The sequence below is a fragment of the Ixodes scapularis genome, unplaced genomic scaffold (genome assembly GCF_016920785.2).
Source record: "Ixodes scapularis isolate PalLabHiFi unplaced genomic scaffold, ASM1692078v2 PGA_scaffold4__175_contigs__length_147842914, whole genome shotgun sequence".
Classification (NCBI taxonomy): domain Eukaryota; kingdom Metazoa; phylum Arthropoda; class Arachnida; order Ixodida; family Ixodidae; genus Ixodes; species Ixodes scapularis.
In genome coordinates this window covers 19,597,894-19,616,245 of record NW_024609879.1, presented here as the reverse complement: position 1 = coordinate 19,616,245, position 18,352 = coordinate 19,597,894, and the positions used below count along the sequence as shown (strand labels likewise).

General features: G+C 48.8%; 1 protein-coding gene across 1 annotated transcript in view; it reads right to left on the bottom strand.

Moving 5' to 3' along the window:
- Window positions 1-18,352, bottom strand: part of LOC8037859 (USP6 N-terminal-like protein) — a 67,441-nt gene that overhangs the window by 9,593 nt on the left and 39,496 nt on the right. The window contains exons 10-14 of the mRNA XM_029982862.3: window positions 18,105-18,159; window positions 15,186-15,446; window positions 13,987-14,216; window positions 10,879-11,144; window positions 8,929-9,109 (exon numbers count right to left, since the gene is read on the bottom strand). Of these exons, the coding sequence (XP_029838722.2) occupies window positions 8,929-9,109; window positions 10,879-11,144; window positions 13,987-14,216; window positions 15,186-15,446; window positions 18,105-18,159 (993 nt within the window). The remainder of the gene's footprint in view (window positions 1-8,928; window positions 9,110-10,878; window positions 11,145-13,986; window positions 14,217-15,185; window positions 15,447-18,104; window positions 18,160-18,352) is intronic.

The window sequence follows — 18,352 nt, the reverse complement described above, 5'->3', positions numbered from 1 at the left end:
ACCAAGAGAATCTGGAAAGGTTTGAAGATCAGTTTTCATGTGTTTCTGCCCCCTCCGTTCGTCCGAGAACATGGATAGCAGCCGTGAAAAGGGCAAACCAGACGCTGTCGAACTACGATTGCGTGTGCGGGCCACAATTTGTGGTCACCAGATGTATTTGCTTTGTTCCAACATGAACGAGAGAAAACCCCCAAGTTGTCCGGACTACTCACGGATTCAGTGCGTCTTCAAATTCACGCAGCCGCCTGATCGTTCGAACTTTCGTCTGCTCTTTCAAAGTTGTCTGCTTTTTGTCGTCTGCTCGTTCGAACAAAAGCGGCCCGTAGACCAAACTTTGACCCGGTGATTGCAATAAGAAGCAATTGCGGGCCTCAAAAGACTTAAGTAGGCTCGGTGTAAACAGTAGATACAAGATGTTAATTATTGGTACCGGTGGCCATCACCGACTTGTTACGCTTGGTCTGTTCGGGCTTCCGATTTTCAGTATCGACGTCGATCATTGCCGCTACCTTTTTGCACTTTTGCAGCACAAGCGACGTCGCGACCGAAAATAGCTACAAGAATCTCATCATGGTTTTGGCGTCCATTCTGCAGCGTTCATGCGAATGAATCGCCGCATGTCAAATCATTTACGGAAAGTTTAGCGGCGTAACGAGCCTTTATAATTTCGCTCGGGCGATTGAAGTGGTAAGACATTGCGATGAGGACGTAGAATCGACGACTCCAACGCGAAAAAGAGTATGCAGACTCACACAGACGCCGACAACATGACATTCGAATGGTTTGTTTACACGGGACGCGGTGCTTCTTGCCCGTACTCCATTGCGCGTGCGTTCGAACTGTCGTCTGCTCTTTCAAACTTGGCTGCTTTTTGTCGTCAGTTCGTTCAAACGACAGCGGCCCGTAAACCAAACGTTAACCCGGTAATTGCGATAAGAACTAAGTGCAGGCCTCAAAACACTTTTGAAGGTTGGTTGGGGTAAGTAGGCTAAGTGTAAACATATACAATAAGTTGTTGATCATTGTTACCAGTGGCCATCACCGACTTGTAATTACCGATTCTACTTGCGGTTTTTTAGTATCGATGTCCACCATCTCAGCTACGGTCCACGCTTTTGCAGTCCGAGCGACGTCGCGACTGTAAATAGCGAGCAGAATCTCATCGTGGGAGTCAGGCTTTAGCGCCCATTCTGCGGCGTCCACGTGAAATGAATCGCCGCACGTCACATTATTCACGCAAAGTTTTGCCTCGTTAGTTTTGCTGAAGCCGCTCAAGTATAGTCGGACACGATGTCGGTCCAACCTTTTTTTGCCGCGTGTCCTGTCAGTATCGAGTTGCAATCGTAAAAGATCAGTCCAGAAGCGCTTACCGAAACGCCGTCTAACAGAGCGAATCCAGCACTTCGATCAAACGCGCGTGTCCGCTCCGAGTGTGAACAGGTATTTGCGTGGCTCTTGCTGACACTCTCGTAGTTCAAACATATCTTTTTTAATGTCGGCTCGCAGCTCGCGACTCAACTATCAACTAAACGTATCAACTAATACCGGCCGTGCCAGAAGCATGCTCGGGTCGTGTCGTGCGAAGTGCCGCAACGAGAACGAGCTCACTGCGGCCAACTACGTTTTGGCTTTCTCCGCCAAGGCTTTGCAAACGCGTTCAGGCCTAGGCTAATTCTGCCGGCATGCCGTATTGCCGCAGAACGGCGCTGCTCCTATGCCACAAGTGATGTCACGAGAACTTTCCCACCATCCACCAGGTGGGAATTTGAAAACATTTCATTAGGTTTAAACTTAGTACTCCTGTGTTTTACAGCGCAATATTGATATTTCCGAGGTGGTGCCTGTCCCTAGCCCATATTTATGCAGAAAGATCGGTGCTAAAATTTCGTTTCCGTACCCCTTTAAGCCATAGGTTCAAAAGTTGACCCTCTTGGGCAGTGTCCCCCCCCCCCCCCCCCCCCCCCCCCAAGGCCAAAACAGCGAAGGCAATTGTGTACCGAGTGCATAAACTAGCGGCAAAAAGAAAAACGGGCAGCTTTTGATAACGAGATAAGGCAAAGCGCAAACCTCAGTGTTAGTTTTAGGGTCACAAAATTGTATACTTCTGAGCGACAAAAGTAGCGATTTCAAAAAGACCTTTGGAGCAGGTCGCTCAGAACAAAAGTATGATTTTTTGGTGCCCATCGTGCTATTGACGCAAGTGGCAAGGTGAAAAGCACAGCAAGCCCCAGTATCTCTCGTAGCAATGTCACAGTTTAGAATGTAGCAGCAGCTTCCTTGTGTCGACGAGCCAAGAATTCAGGCGACACTTTGCCGAAAAATTAACCCCTTAGAAATGTCGCCGCATGCGGTCTGCCTTACCTGGGTGCACAAACACACACATGCACATCAATGGGACGTGTGTTCTTGTGCGCCCAAAAAAGGCAGAAGCGTTGCCTATCTGCACGCAAAGTTGCGCTGCTTCTTCATCGGCGGCAGTTTTGCTACCCTGGTTCTCTGCCTGAGGAATGAGGGAAAAACGGACCCTTCATAAGGCAGAGCGAGGCGTTGCTTCTATGTTCTCTCTCCGATTTTGACGACCGTCTCCTAACTATGTAAATAAACCGTCGTTCCATAACCAAACCTCCAGCCTCCACTGAAACCTTGGGTTGTTCACATCAGGGAATGGACGTCATCAAAGGGCACGAAAGCCTCAGGACGTGGGCCTCAAACCCGCCTCTAACAGCGCCCACCCGGCTGCGGCAGCCAACAACCCTAAGGCACTCTATCCTGTCTGTTTGAGCCTCTCGCTTTATCTCGAACAATCTAGAACCAGACGCAGTGCATCTCTCTGCGTTTGCGAGTACCCCCGGTTTCCGGCTGTCATCATCCACTTCAGGCTTCTGGATGGGCAAATATGCGAGTTACACTGTTGGCTTTAAACTCAAAGTTGTTGCCCTTGCTCAAAACAACAGCAAAAGAGCAGCCAGGCAAAAGTTGTGAAACTTTTGACGAACAAAAAAGATTTAAAAAAAATTAAGTTTTTCTGTGTGTAATGGTTGCATTCCTAGTTCTCACCCGAAATCATAAAAAAATATCTGCGGCCATTACACGCATATATACGCTACATGGCAAGAGGAGCTCAATATGTACTAACTGTGCAAAAATCAGCCTCCTAGCTTCGATTAAAATATATATATACCATATTTATTCAAATATAAGGCGGTCACGATTATAAGACGAGGGGGCAGTTGAAGGACCCAAGAAAAAGAAAAAAATTGCCATATTGCTATACTGAGCTTCGAATATAAGGCGGGGTATGACTTTGAGACTACGGATTTGGGAAAAAAAACCTCGCCTTATATTCCAATAAATGCGGTATTCTCGAGGTGCATATTCCCTTAAAGGGGTAGGGAAACGAAATTTCAGCGCTCATTTTCTAGCTTTAATATGTTGCCTGTTGCACCCTAACCTCAAAAACACCAGTCTTTCGTTGAAAGGCACAAGAAAACTAATTTTAAAGCTAAATAAACGATCTTCAATGTGCACCTGGTGGATGCATGCGGAGCCTATTTGGGAGGTAGTCTAGCAACGTTGTGGAATCTGCTACGTAGTCGTGACGTAGCAGATTCCTTCGGAGCAGCGCCGCTCTTTGGCATTTCAACGTTTTCCTTCTTAGCTTTCCTCCTGAACTCACAAATTGCGCATTGTACCAAGCGGTCCAAGAAGACAGAACGGAAGGACTCCCCTCTTTCTCGCACCCTCGTTCGTGCAACCGGAAACAGCCATTCTCCCCCTAGAAAATTAGCCCGTCGCTCAAAATTCGAACAAAAGTTGCTTTCCCCACCTTGTTCAGCACTAAGCTGACAGTGTTGTGGAAGCTACGTGCTCCTTGGGCCAGCCACACGCTCGTCACCCCACGGGTACTTCGAACGGCTTGGTTGTAACTCGCTGATGCTATTGACACCACTGCAATGCTGACAACGCCACCAAGGGCAATGCTCATAATCACGCCAGCCTTGCTACGTCACGAACGCGGGGTATCTTTTCTTTCTGTTTTTGTTTGCACCCGACATCCCATGAGAAGCCGAGTGCACCGTTTGGAACGAAAAATATAGCATATCGTTCAAAATACAAACGTGCGATTATCATTTGTGGTTATTATCCGTCATGCTTGACTCATTTACGAACGAAATCTGAATATTTCAATTTTTGTTTCCGTACCCCTTTAATGACCTTCCAGTCCACGTCTCATCCTCCACTGGTCTGTTCGCCGACGACTGCTCAATATACTCTGAAATAACTAACGATTTTTATGTTTAGTCACTTCAGAGTGACCTTAACAATGTTTCTTCCAGGTTTGATAGATGGCAAATGAAACTTAACATTAACAAGTGTAAATCCACGAGTATCACGTCAAAATAACCCTTGTCCTTCTTACAACAACAAAAGTGTTGCATAAGATTCTGCATCCTTATATAAAAGCCTTGGCATACACATAAGTACAGTGAAACCCGTCTAGAATGAACCCACGTACAGCGAATTATAGTCGATATCGAACTCACGGAAATTTAAACGAAAATGCATGTAAAAAGTACTACTTGTTATAACGAACCACATCTTGGCTGTATCAATCAAACCCCCCCCCCCCCCCCCGGGAAGGCTTCCAAAAACGCACAAACAATTGCCGTCTAGCCTGTCCCTTCCCCCCAAAAAGAAGTAGGAAAGAAAGAAAATTCCAAAAGCTCAAGTTGGAATGAAATTAAGCGAAGAGAGGTAATTCAGAAGGGGAGAAAGCTAGAAAATACAGTATAGACCACTTACAACGTAACCGCTTATAGTGCAGGACCGGGTATAACGCGGTTTTTTTGAACCACCGGTTCGCCTCCCATAGAACTCCATGTAATTACATACCGCTTAAAATGCAGGCGCACGAAGGGAAATACCGGTTATAGTGCGGTTTCTGGCACAGCCCGCCGATCGCGCCGACAACCGGAGCAGCGAGCACGCTTCCCTGTGCGACACTAGATAGCGGCGCTGACGGCGCGAGCAAGCGTGGCAAGCCGGGCAAGCGGCACTCGCGGGGCAAGGAGGTTGCTCGAAGAAGGGGGGAGGAGCGAAGAGAGAGGCTTCAGTTGCCATAGCGACGGAGGGACGCACGCACGTGTCGTTCACGTGCGCGTGTCCCTCTGCTGCGTTTGGAAACAACCGCAACGACAGACCAATCGCAAATCGAGGAGAAGTGTTTGCGCGCGATGCATGCCGGTCGCGGGTCGGCTGCTTCTATCCGCAAACATGGCGTCGCGTCGGTTGTAATCGTGGTCGCAGACAGCGTTCATCTCATCATTCCGCGTAAAAGCGCTATCCTTGACTGTGAATTTTCGTTGTGTGTCGCTATGATAACCCAGCACGTACTAGAAGGGAAGATCCACCTACTCGTGCGGCGATGTCATGGCGGCACTCTCAAGACGGCAGAAACGCCCGTGTCGTCGTGTTTGTTTACTTCGACTACAGTGGTGCTTTCTAAGCATTTGTGTCCTCGAACATCGCCCGGATTTCTTATTTGGCGCATTTCATGCGTGCGCTCAAGTTCAAGGTATTACTGACGCATACCGTATGAAGGATGCGAATTTTCACGCGTTTTCATCGCCCGAGAAAAGTGATTAGGGTTAGCAATCCTGAACGCTCGCAAAGTCCGCCCGCAACCCGCGACACCGTTAAAAGGCTGCGCCAGGCAAAAGTCGCTCATTTCTTTCAAAATGTGTGACACACTTGAGAGAGAACTGTACTAGTATGGTGAAATAAAGACTTTCCTCAAACTAAGCTTTATTTTTTATGTAACATAAGATAAATTATTTTACAAAGGTAGGTTGTCTCATGGCATGTATTTTGGCCTGAAAAATTGATGTTTTAGTTATAACGCGGTACCGCTTATAGTGCGGATTTTCGCGACTCCCGCGACATACGTTATATGCGGTCTACACGATACACTGCACGCACGCACAGAAAAAAAAAACCTTTTCATTCCAAAGCGTTTGCCCACGAAGAGAAGCGATTCAGAAGGGGAGATAAGCTAAAAAAAAAAAAACTTTGCAAGCATGCAAAAAGACAAAACAAAAAACAACTTTTTAACACGTTGTTACAAGGCAGAAGTGAAGAGATGACAAAGAGAAGCTTTCGCCTTACAATGAATGCATCGAGGAAGTTCAATGTAAACGGTTTTTGCTCTATCAAACTACTTGCTATGTCGAACTGATCGTAGCGTTTCCTGCTGTTTGTTATAAACATGTTTGACTGTAGTAACCTAACGTGGAACGTTCATATGAATATGTAACTAGTACTGCTACCCGCATGATCGGCATCCTCAAAAGAAACTTTTCTCCTGCACCACTGTCCTTAAAACAGCTCCCTTAAAAATCCTCAGTTTGCAGTAAGCTCGAATACGTAGCCACTATTTGGGATCCTGCTAAAACTCTCGCATTATCGCTAGAAGTGGTTCAAGACCGTTCCATTTGTTTCATACTACATGACTATTATTGCACATCAAGCATGACCGCAATAAAGATAACTGTAGGGCTGCCTGACCTCTTCCTCAGCAGAAAAGTATCCCGGCTTTGCCTATTTCATAAGGTCTACCACCATAACCCCTCATTACGTCAGCATCTCTTAACATAACCATCCTATCTCTCATCACGTGTCGATCATCGAAATAAAGTAGGCGTCCCCCTTTGTCACTCATCAAGTTTTCACCAGTCTTTTACACCACCAATATCTCTGGATTGGAATCGCTTTCCAGCACCTATTGCCGATATAGTCGAAAGCACCGAATTTAAAGATGCCATTTGAGAGTTTGTTTCGTGTTCAGATTAACAGTTTTGTGCGACTTCATCTGCTTCTAAATAGTTTTCTGTACATATTTCGATGCTTTGTTTCTTTTATATTCACCTGCCCAGTTTTCTCTGTGTATGTTATTCAGGTGCTTTTTGTCCATTCCCCTTTGTAATGCCTTTGGGCCCCGAGGGAGGAAATAAATAAATAAATAAGAGCCCCGTTACTGGATCACGTTGGCTGTACAACTTTCCGAAAACGCTGTGCAATGGAGAATGTTTGAAACCGTGTCCGAATATTTATGGCAGTGGCATAGCCGTAGTGTTAGACTCGTGCAGTTTCCTGGTTGCAAGTTTTTCACAAAAGAGACTTATCATCGCCTCCATGCTTTTAAATTTGGAGAAATGCGTAGGATTCTCTTTGTAGGCGACCCGGTGAATCTAAACAAATCTACCGCAAACGTGCTGCACGTGCAAACACACTTCTTTTTCAACTTTTGGCGGGCAAGGATTTTAGACGCGTTTCGACACCCGCAGCGATCCAGAGAAAAGCGTTGTCATAGGGACTGAGCAATTTTATAAAAACATTTCGATGCAAATGGCAGCCTTACTTATTGAAAACCGTCTGTCGCCCGAAAGCAGGAAGGACGGTAACCAATGGCAACGTTGCCCGATGTGCAATGCGGGCACCCTCGCAGGCGGCACGTGAGGAAGCCCCCCTCCAGCGTTGAATTCCGCAATCGAGTCGATGCAACAATGTCGGTTCAAGACGACGTCACTATACTCAGCACCAACTACTTCCTGCTATGTCGTCGAGGCTAGCGCAGCCTCCGCATTGCTCCAGTTTTGCCAAAGCCGATTGGGTGAGCACGAGCGCATGGGACGCCAGACGAAGCCACCCGCTCTTGTGGGCAGTGCGGCGCTGCAGCACCGTGGAAGCCACGCTAGCCTCGACAATGTAGCACAGTAGATGCCGAGCATAGATCGACTCGGTCATGGAACTGTCCATAGACACTGCCTACACGCGCACACCTCACTTTCCCCCAAAGGTTTGCATCCCGCCATCCGAAGCGCCGCAGTTTGTGAGACTGCCGTTATGGTAGCTACAGTCTACTGCATTTTTTCGAATGTAAGTCGACTTTTTTTTTTTTTGAAAATGTTGTCGAAATTTAAGGGTCGACCTACAATCGTGACAAGGGAATTTCGACCTACATTCATAACCGAATTTCGCGGCCCTACAGAGTGCATTGAGCTAAAGAGTCACCGAGTCAGCATCGCCGTAGCGCCGAGCCGCTTTTTTTTCAAAGCTGTAGGTACACGAAAACAACTAAAACAGAAAACAGCAGCAGCAGGTGGGCCTGGGCTCGCGCGCATCCCTCGAGCGTCGGGTTTCGTGCCTGTCCGCAACTGCCGCGGCTAGCGCCGCTCCCGCATGCCCCTCGCGACGCAAGGGGGAAAGGGGGATGCAACAGCCACGCACCTTGCCCCCTCCGCTCTGTCCCTCTCCCCCTTCCAGATGCGTGGCAAAAACAAATATGGAGGTTTCACTTCTTGTTGCTAACGGCGGCTCGGCTCGTGGCGGCTAGCAGTGGTGCTTGCGTCTTTATGTTGGGTCTTTCGTCGCTTCGCCCATCTCTACCTTCTTTCGTTTCTTGTTGCCATTTTGCAATGGTGTCAGCGAGGTTTTGCTGCGAATTTATGAGGACGTCGACGAAGCGTCCAACGACGACGACATGTCCGGAAGTTCCGACGATGATTAAGCTTTTGGCATCATGCTGCGATTTAGCTGGAAGCGCTTTAATTAAAGGTTTGTCTAATTCTTTTGCCAAAGCTTTGTTCTTAAAAAAAAAAAAAAGAATAGTCAACCTACAATACATTTTTTTTTTTTTTAATTCTCGGCGAGTGTAATATAAAGGCATCGACCTATACTCATGGTCGACATACATTCGAGTAAATACGGTACTCTGGAAGAAAGTTTCCATGTACAGCACCTAGAAGAAGCTTAAACAACGCCTCCGAAGGGAGTTCGCTTCTTTGTGGGTGTTCCACAACCGAGTACATTTGGTAACGCCGATTGGAGGGGGCGGCACCGTCCCGCTTCCGAAAAGCGACCCCTCCTCACCTAGAGCTCCGTACTGAGCGCCGGCTGGAGGTCCACGTGAATGGTGATCTTGTTGGGGTCCTGGTTGGTGGGCGTGACGTCCCCGTTGGGGCCCACGGGGGTCACGGGGCCCTCCTCCTCCCCTCCCGAGGGGCAGTAGGGCACGTAGATGCGCACCCCTTCCGGAGACCCCTGCTGGGCCCTGCACACACCGGCCCCACGGGGGTTCAGTCCACGCCTCTCGCGGCTGCAACTCTACAGCCTCGTCATCCAGGAAGTGCTGGCTCCACACAATCTGCTCAAAGAGGGGGTATTTGCCAGAGTGGGTACACCATACTTTTTTAACCATAGTCCGGAGGGGCAAATTTGAGCTGAAAAGAAAAAGTTGTTCCATAGATAGCCGACATCCCGTACACATTTGCCAAGTAAAAAATCCTCCCACGTGGTGCACCTCGAAAAATGCCTCCTCTATTAGCTCACAAAGAAGCCTGTATCCACAGAAATTGTCGTTAACGTAATCTGTCATTCACAAAGTCCATCCCGTCCAGTCATAATAAATAATCATTAAAAAAAAAAATTGCCACATAGTTTGCATATGCACATAGGTAGTTCGCACTGCACAAAATTTTGACATTTGAACACGCAAAGCCCGATGACTATGGTCCAGGAACATATGGTAATAAACCGGGAGGAAAAAGATTTGACACCTTCGCATGCAATCCAGCAAACTTTTTCCGTGGTGTTGAATTGTGGCAATGGTGGGAATATAGAAAATGAATATTACAGACAAAAAAAAAAGGAAATGAAAGATGGTAATATTTTTGAAGATTGTTGCAGCTACTGAAGGGCGAGCATTGATTGCATGGAAAGAACGAAAGGCGCTTATGTTAACGAGAGAACTTTTCAGTGCGATGACACGTCATTACGGACATGGGATGGCTAATCCAGAGTGGGTTATGAATTAGTAACAGAATATGGCGGGGGAAAACTTGGTTGCCAGATCTCCGGTCGTGCTTCCTAGACTGTCGGCATCTTCGAAAGAATGCCATACTGTCCTAGTACAGATGGCTCTGGGAAGGACCACAAAGCGCACGAGCTTATTCAAGCCCTGCACAAATGAGCTCGCTCTTGAATGGTTCGTACCACCAACCCTGGATAACTCAGTCAGCAAAGCACTTGTCTCACAATCTCAAGGTGATGAGTTCGTATCCTGCCAACGACAGATGCCTTTTTAGATGGTTCCCCATGGGTGTAACGACTCTTGATGTAGATTTTTTGTTACTGCCGGCTGTTGGAACCAAACGTTACGTAAAACATTACAAAACTCAATAGAAACGCCGATGAAACATATCCTGCGTAAATATTTCGCACCGAAGTGCAGAAAGACTTGTCCTCGGCGAGTCGGGGCGTAGCCAGTTTGGTCTGGCTACGCCAAGAGGCTACAGTTATTCTTTGCGTGTGCACGCATGCGCACGTGTTTGTGCGTGGGCATGTGCACATTTTGCCGTTATACTTCGTTTCCTCTCGCAATCGATCGCAGCAGAAGCTACCAGCTACCCCAGTGAATCCAACGCTGCAACCATATCACGCGACCACCCGCTCCGCGCGTCACTGCGTCCCTTCCGAAGGTCACATGACGCTCTTGCAGCCCGGGAGTGGCTTCAATGGCTTGCTGCATCCTCCACAGAGTTGCAAACTTGGCAGTTTTCCGAGTGGTCTAGCAGGAGAAACTGTTTTCTTGCAGACAGTGGGACTTCTATCTTACGGATAATTGGCCAAAAAAAAAAACAGAAATGGTAATCTCTGGGGGGAAAGCGATCATATGGGATTTCACGGTAGGTGCTTTCTCCCCTTGAAGCTTATCACATCAACCAAAAATCTCTCTTACGACTATTCTACGCGCCGAACCAGACACCCGAAGAGATGAGCAAACTGCCCCCGGTCTTTGCGGAGGAGGAAGAGGTTGCTCACAGGGCCTGTGCGGCCTCCAGGCTCTCCCGGTAGTCGACGTTGTCGTACAGGGACGGGGTCCGGCGCAGCAGGGTGGGACTCGAGAAGCTCGACAGGTCGGCCGCCGAGGTCTGCGACGTCTCGGCCAGGGAGTTGCGCGAGCTCAGCGGGTCCAGCAGCGAGCTGGCCCCGTCCTCCGCCCCGGCCCCGCCGCAGGGGGGGGACGGGGAGGGCTGCGGGGAGGAGGCCCGGGCAGGAGAGGGCGTCCGGCTGCCCCCGTTGGTCAGCTGCAAGAGGGATGCGACGACGGGCGCGCTTCGGTCACCCTTCCGTCGACAAAACTGGGACGCCGTTCGGGCGACAGAGGGAATCACACTTCTGGCTTCCAGGCTAGGTGGCGCAAGCTACTGCCCGTCATGAAGGGTACAGCCGTAGAGCGTGGGTTCGCAAACTTTTCCATCTCGAGGAACATTTATCTTTTTTTGAGCCATCGCCGATTAACCCTTCCCGGTCGTGGCACTGAAACAATGAAGCGGAACAGAAGCTTGAAAGCCCTCTACAACAGCAACTTAGATACCAAGGAGTGATTTGCTCATAGCTATGTGTGAGTATGTGACTGAGAGCTTCTAAAATAGGAAAGGGAAACACACTTTACACGGGGGCAGGGACAGTCAAGGAAATTTTGCAGCTCAAGAGCTCGTAGGAGCTCAGTTTAAGAAGCCACGGTTACGGAGAATCGAGAAGCGGACACGGGCATTTAATCTCACGCTTCCTGGCACGCGTCGCCGAGGTGTTGCATTGTCGTCCTCGCCCACCCCTTCTTTCTCACGATCACGTGGAGGATGCGCGCACCGAGGCAGTCAAGCGTAGTGCGGGGTGATGCACTGCTCACGCACGTCAACACATGCGGGTGTTTCGCGGGTGGCTGGCAGACCACACGAAGAATGACGTGTGCAAATCTGAAAAGGACAACTCAACCCTCTCCACTTCCTTCTCCACTCTATGGGGGGGCTACCCTTACCCCTCCGCTCTTGCAATGCCTAGCCAGAAACTTGGGTGAAATCTGAGGTAGCTTTCGTCAAAATGTGATCCTGGATTAAAACTTAACGTCATCGGCACATCGACGAGCTTCGTCGATTTGCCGCGGACACCCTAGAAGGGGGCCTAGAAGACGTCCCACAGTGGGCCCGACGAATACCGCACAGACCAAAAGCTGTAGTGCTGGATGTTCTACTTCACTTACTGAGGCCCAGCGCAGGGACGGATTGCGTGCGAGTGCTGTGCGAGCGTTCGGCCAAGACTTGTCTTCAATCGGTCGTATCTCAGGGGTCTCATTTTGGTCACCGCGAGATTTAATTTGCCTCTGTCGGATCAAGCGATGATAGTGTTCTTGTTCATCTGCTACAAGGCACCCTTTCGCAGGCGGAAATCCAAAAAAAAAAATTCCGCATGTCGTCTGCTAACAGATCGCAAAAAAGGGTTGATAGTCTGCTACAAACCGAGCGGTGCGGCAAAGTGAGATCGGACGCGGGCAGAAATTGTGGCAGTCCGCCATTTCACGTTGAAAGCCACTGACAACTCGAGCTTCGTTTTTAAACTTCCAGTGGTTCTGATGCCGTACAGATGCCGATACTGACCGGTGGATGAAGGAGTACAAAAAACGAGCATGGCAGAGGCCGCAAGATCTCTCTGGCTATTGTACGCTGGTGAGACGTTCTCGCCAAATATTGCTCGATTCTGAACTTGTTAAGGGGGGACACGACCCAGAAAAAACAATTTCTGCAAAAAAAAGTTGATTTTGAAAAATGTCATATTTACATCCACCAACATCTAGAGAGTATTGCCAGAAAGTTTCATTAGTTTACACTGCATAGTTAATTTTTTATAAATTATTTTCGGTCCACTGATGCTAAAGAAAAGGTAGAGGTTGGAGCACTTTGAACGCATTTTTCTCCGTTCCACTTTTTGGCATAAATTTCACTTTAGGAAAACTATTGTTTTGTTATTACGCAACTTGGATTCATTTTTATAAATTTTTCTGGGGTGAAATTTTAAGGGGAAGATAACTATGAGCTTGTATTTTTTATTTTTGTCATTTTTCATGCTCAAGAACTAAAAGTTTGGACAAAGGATGGAAATCGAGAAAACTGTATTTGTGTTTATGTGGCTATTTTGTCATGAAAGATGGTATAACATAGAAATATAGCTCCATAGTTATCTGCTTTGAACTGTCCTAATGCAATATAACACATGAAAACAACAAATTCATAGTAATTTCAAAACAATAGTTTTCCTAAGCAGACACGCCCACTTTCGTCTTTGAACGTTTGCAATTTTTTTTGTACTTCACCCAGGTTAACAAAAATTGGCAGAAATGTTTTCAACATCAACAGAAACAAGCAGTGTAAATATAATTTAAATCCAACAAGTGGTTCAAAAATTTACTCTTTTGGGTAGTGTCCCCCCTTAAAAGGTCAAAAATGACTCATTGGTTAATTACGCGCAAGCTGCGGTGCCACGTCCAACCGGCAGACCAGCAGCCGAGTACGCTTTCGCCTAGACCAAAGTCGGACCCCAGTTGAATGCTGACACAGTACTCGTGTCTGATCTGCACCAGCCGTAAGCATTTTACGTATAAAATTCAGCACTAGTACGGCTTTTTATTTGCAAGGTGCCCCAAGAATCCTTTAGAGCAGGGGTTCTCAAACTGGGTAACGGGGGACACAGGGGTTCCACGAGCTGGTCTCATGGGTTCCGCGAACACCCATGCAAAGCGCCTTCATCTCACTTTGTACTGACATCGCGATTGATATGGTGGGGACATATGGGAAGCAACACAAGCAAAATTGCCTACGATTGTGCATCGGTTGCTTCTCGGTCGGCAAATATAGAGGGGGGGGGGTCCGTGGCAGTTTTTGAGGCTACCTGGGGTTCCGTGAGACCAAAAAGTTTGAGAACCCCTGCTTTAGAGTTCCTTTCAGAGCAAAAATAAACTATGCATTGTCAAACTTCTTTGCCCAAATGAAGCGCTAGTGGTCTGCACAAGTTGTCCAATTTAAAAATGAAAGATGATCTACGGAAAATTTCTACGGGAACATGTGTGCCCAGCATGGGGAGGGGGTGTCCCACCTTGGGGCTGGGTGCGAGCAGGGTGGGAGGCAGCTCGAGGCCAAAGGGCCTCTGGGGCAGCTCGTCTGGCGGGGGCCTCCCGGGGGGCACCTGCAGGCCCTGCCTCCTCAGCTCCTCCATGGCCCCCTGCAGGGCCTCCATGGCCGCGTCGTCGTGGAAGCCAAAGTCCTGCTCCAGACGCGCCTGCAGGAACTCTATCATTTCCTCCATGCCCTGCCGCAGCAGCGTCTCTGCAAGGACACGCCGCAAGAACGCCTCCTTGAGGGCGGGGGACCCACAAGGAGTCGCACGAGGATGCAAGCACGCAGGGGGCGATGCGCAAGCACGGAATGCCCCCGAAACGTCGCCAATCTTTGCGGCGGGAAAAAAAGAATGAAGAAATTTTAATTTGCACGGATTTGTGAGGGAACTTACATCTGAACTTGGGTGCACGTCGTAGGACGCTCCTGAGTCAATAAGCCAAGACATATAGTCGTAGAAGCTTATTGAACGGAAGGTGTGAAAGGTTCCGGGCACCTTGTTTTCACTCCACAGCCAATGAGATTGTGGCATCAACCCGAAAGAATTCCGAGGAACAAATTGTCCAGAAAGAAGCGTAGAAGTCACGTCCCGCATTTCTTAAGCCGTCGGTAACTACAGGGTATCTCAAATAGTGGCCAGGCTCTGTTAACTGCAAAATCTATTTCTTAACCCATCGCGCTAAGATTTTGTGCAGCGTTGCTTTTCTAAAAATGTTACAGAACACATCTCCACATAACATTAACATCATTTCTAAAAAAACTATGGGAATTGGTTTACAAAACACATTCCGAGTTGAAAGAAAAATTTTAAGCCGGACAAAATCTCTCGTAGACGTTAGCTAGAAAGGCCACTTCCTTGTCACTCCAAAATAGACCTCTGTTCTATGTGTTCTCTTCCCCTGTGCTTGTGCGCCGTTTTAATATGCCGTTTACATACCAACCGGCTCAACTCTCCACACTATCACTGTTGATAATCTGTTGGCTGCGGAAGCTTCGTGAACTGTCTGGCATGCTTCGCTGCTGTGCCACGGTCAGGATCGCAGCGGACAACAGCGCCACACAAGTACAACATCATCGAGCAGAAATCGAGAGACCGCAAATGAGGATGCGGCAAACGTGCTGGTCAAAGATGCGTTCCAGACGCCGTAACGCGAGGAAGTGGCAGCGCCAGCGACTCACTGCGGTGAAGCCTGAGCAGGGTGTAGGACATGGCGGTGAGCACGGGCTCCCCGTCGAGCACGTAGGCGTCCCAGAGGCGCAGGGTGAGGGTGAAGGGTACCCGGTCCAGGAAGCACTGGAAGAACCACTTGAGGGTGTACAGCGAGGTGTGCATCTCGTACCGGTCCAGGTGCCGCTTCAGCTTGGGCAGCAGCCGCCCCAGCACCCGGTCATGGTGCTCCTGGAACCGGCGCAGCTTTGGGAACCCCTGGATGAAGAACCCTGCACAGGGGGGGGGCACATCTCGTTGCACCGATCGGGTCATACCCTGCGCCACCTGGCGTAGAAACATTCATGCCCCCCCCACACGTAAAGTTTGCTCCTGCCCTCCTGCCCGTAGCTGCCCTAGCATAACTGGATGTTTCAGGATTTCAACCCCTGGATGAAGAACACTGCGAAGAGTGAACATCTCATCAGTGACGTCACCAGGGGAAGGGGGGGGGGGGGGGGGGAACTGCCCTGGGTGCGGGTGTCGTGGCAAGCCACCACCTTGGGTGCCACTTACCGTAGTGACGCCAATGCGTCTCCTCCCATGGATGGATGATAGCAAATCGGGGTGTGCGCTGTACCACCTGGCGCAAAAACATTCACACCCCCTCCACGTTTAAATATTGAGCCAAGTTCCCTGCCATAGCTACCCTAGTGTGACCATATGTTTTGGGAGTTTCTTCAACCTCTTAATGAAGAACCCTGCACAGAGAACACATCTCCCAAGTTGAGTGATGGCATTGAATTGGGCGGTAGCTTGCACCACCTGGCATAGAAACAGTCACGTCCCCTCCAGATTTAAATATTGTCTCTAGATTTGAGGCCGCAGCTGCCCTAGCACGACCGGACATTTTGGAAGTTTTTCAACTAATGGATGAAGGACCCTGAAGGTACCGCAGGGCACCAGGCACATTGCACTGATGGATGCATGGAGGGTTATACACCTTTTCAGCACTCGTCACCATGGCAAAGAAAGCCGACTCATAGGGCTGTGAAAGCGTGCACATTGTCCGATATTCCTCAGAAGAGAGCTATACAGTAAAACCTCGTTATAACAAAGTTGAAGGAGCGGTCGTAGTTATTTCGTTATAACCATTAGTTTGTTATAGCCAATGTCCATTTCTCCATACTATTAGCAAGCAAGGGGAATTATGATTGCTTTGTTATATCCATTAGTTTGTTATATCCCATTTTGTTATAACGAGGTTTTACTGTACGTTGCACAGCCCAGTAAACAAAGAGGGCAGCACAGAAACGGCAATTATTAAAATGGGTTCTCAGTTTGGATTCCTAAGAAACCGGGTGTTCCCCAGAGTACCGTAAGGGGTTCCCCAGAGTACCATCAGGGGTTCCTTAAAGTACCAAATATCCTCAGTCATCCCTGCCTCCAAGTCAAGTGGTCTTCCTGTTCAAGCAACATCTTAGCCGGTCTGAACTGATGCAGGAGTCGGGCAGCAGACAGTGCCGTTTGCAATCATTAGTGGTCCGACTACTCTTTGTGCATGCTTAAAGTTTACATTTTACCCACTCCTCCCCGACACCCAAACGGCTCAGAGAATAACTAAATAAGCAAACTGCACATTTCAAGCAGAGATCGACCATAATCCCAATGTTTCCAAAAATTGAGCGGAACAGCATGGAACTTACTGTATTTACACGATTGTAAGTTTACTTGATTGTAAGTCACCCCCCCCCCCTGCACGTGAAAACAAAACAAAAAAATCTTCTAGATGCGCATTTTACTGTGAACTTGTGAGAACAGCAAAGTATCTGTTTCGAAAGCGCAGCCTCCAACACGCAATCGAGGCCTTCTGGCGTGCTTTGGCATGCGCAAGGTTCATGAGATGCCCAGGCGTTATCGAAACTAGGAAGTTCACGCTGGAGGCGGGACAACTGAAGCAGCTTTGTGTCGTTCTCCCTCCATACAAGACTAGACTATGAGTCGTCCGCACTGGTGATGTCAGCCCCGTCACCTTCGCTGCTACGTTCTCGAAGCATGTCGTCGATGTTGTCGAACGAAATCTTGCACTTCGTAAATGACAGGATCAACCGCATCTTCCGTGCTTGCTCGGCGATCGCATTGCACGTCGCGGGTAGGGGCCGATTTCGCACTTTTGTGGCAGACGTTGCAAGCCTGACCTCCAACTCCAGAAGGCATTCCCACCTATCCAGACTTTGTCCTGCGGAAGCCTCTTCGTTTGCCGTCACTGTTAAAGATCCCGCGCCATTGCAGACTCCACTGGAGCATCGCCCGCTCTGATGGGTCAAACTTGCGTCCAACAGCACAGTTGTTTGTTGCTTCTGGGTGAAGAATGTCAATGAACGAGCACCGAACCTAAACTGCACAGATCACGCGTGTCAATACAAAAAAACATAGTTAGCGCTGCAGCAAAATTTAGACACTCAATCAAACGACAAGTCACCGTGACTTGTGCGAAAAACTGAAGAGAAGCCGCGGGGAACGCGAGCCGCGAGGCTGTTCCAGCGGCCTCCAGAGTGGTTCTTACAAGAAGTGCCCGCCACCCCCCATAGTCGGGTGCGCCGTGTGCTGTTCACCGCCGTACATCGGGGTTAATTTGCGAATCGCTATCAATAATACTCGTTCACGCAAATAAAACAAAAAGAATTCGTAAAATGAACGCTTAAAATAGCACAATGCTAGAGGTACAGCCGGCTGAACTCGTAACAAGCCGAGGTGTTTATGAGATCGCAATTGTTTCGTTTTTGCCAGTGATGGAATGCTTTGGTTTGATTATAAGTCAACCACACCCTTCAGATTTTTAAACATTGAAAAAAGGGTCGACCTACATTCGTGTAAATACGGTACATGGTAAAACAGTCACACTCTTTTACGAACGGAGAAAACTGAGAGCGAGCAAAGACCGGGCTCACCGTGCATGGCGTGCCTCTCGTCCGTCATGAGCACCGAGATGGCCCAGAAGGCATCCTGCGCAGACAACCGTCGCCCACTCACTCGCCTTCCAAGGAGAGCTGCCTCGCAAGCGGCAAGGCTAGCGGCCCGCGTCCCCACGGTCAAGTCGCCCACTTGGCGTTTTCCGTACCTCGCACACTCCAAGACAGCTCCCCCCCCCTCTATCGGTGCTACGCCTTAGTGGGCCACTCACACACGCTACCGCTTA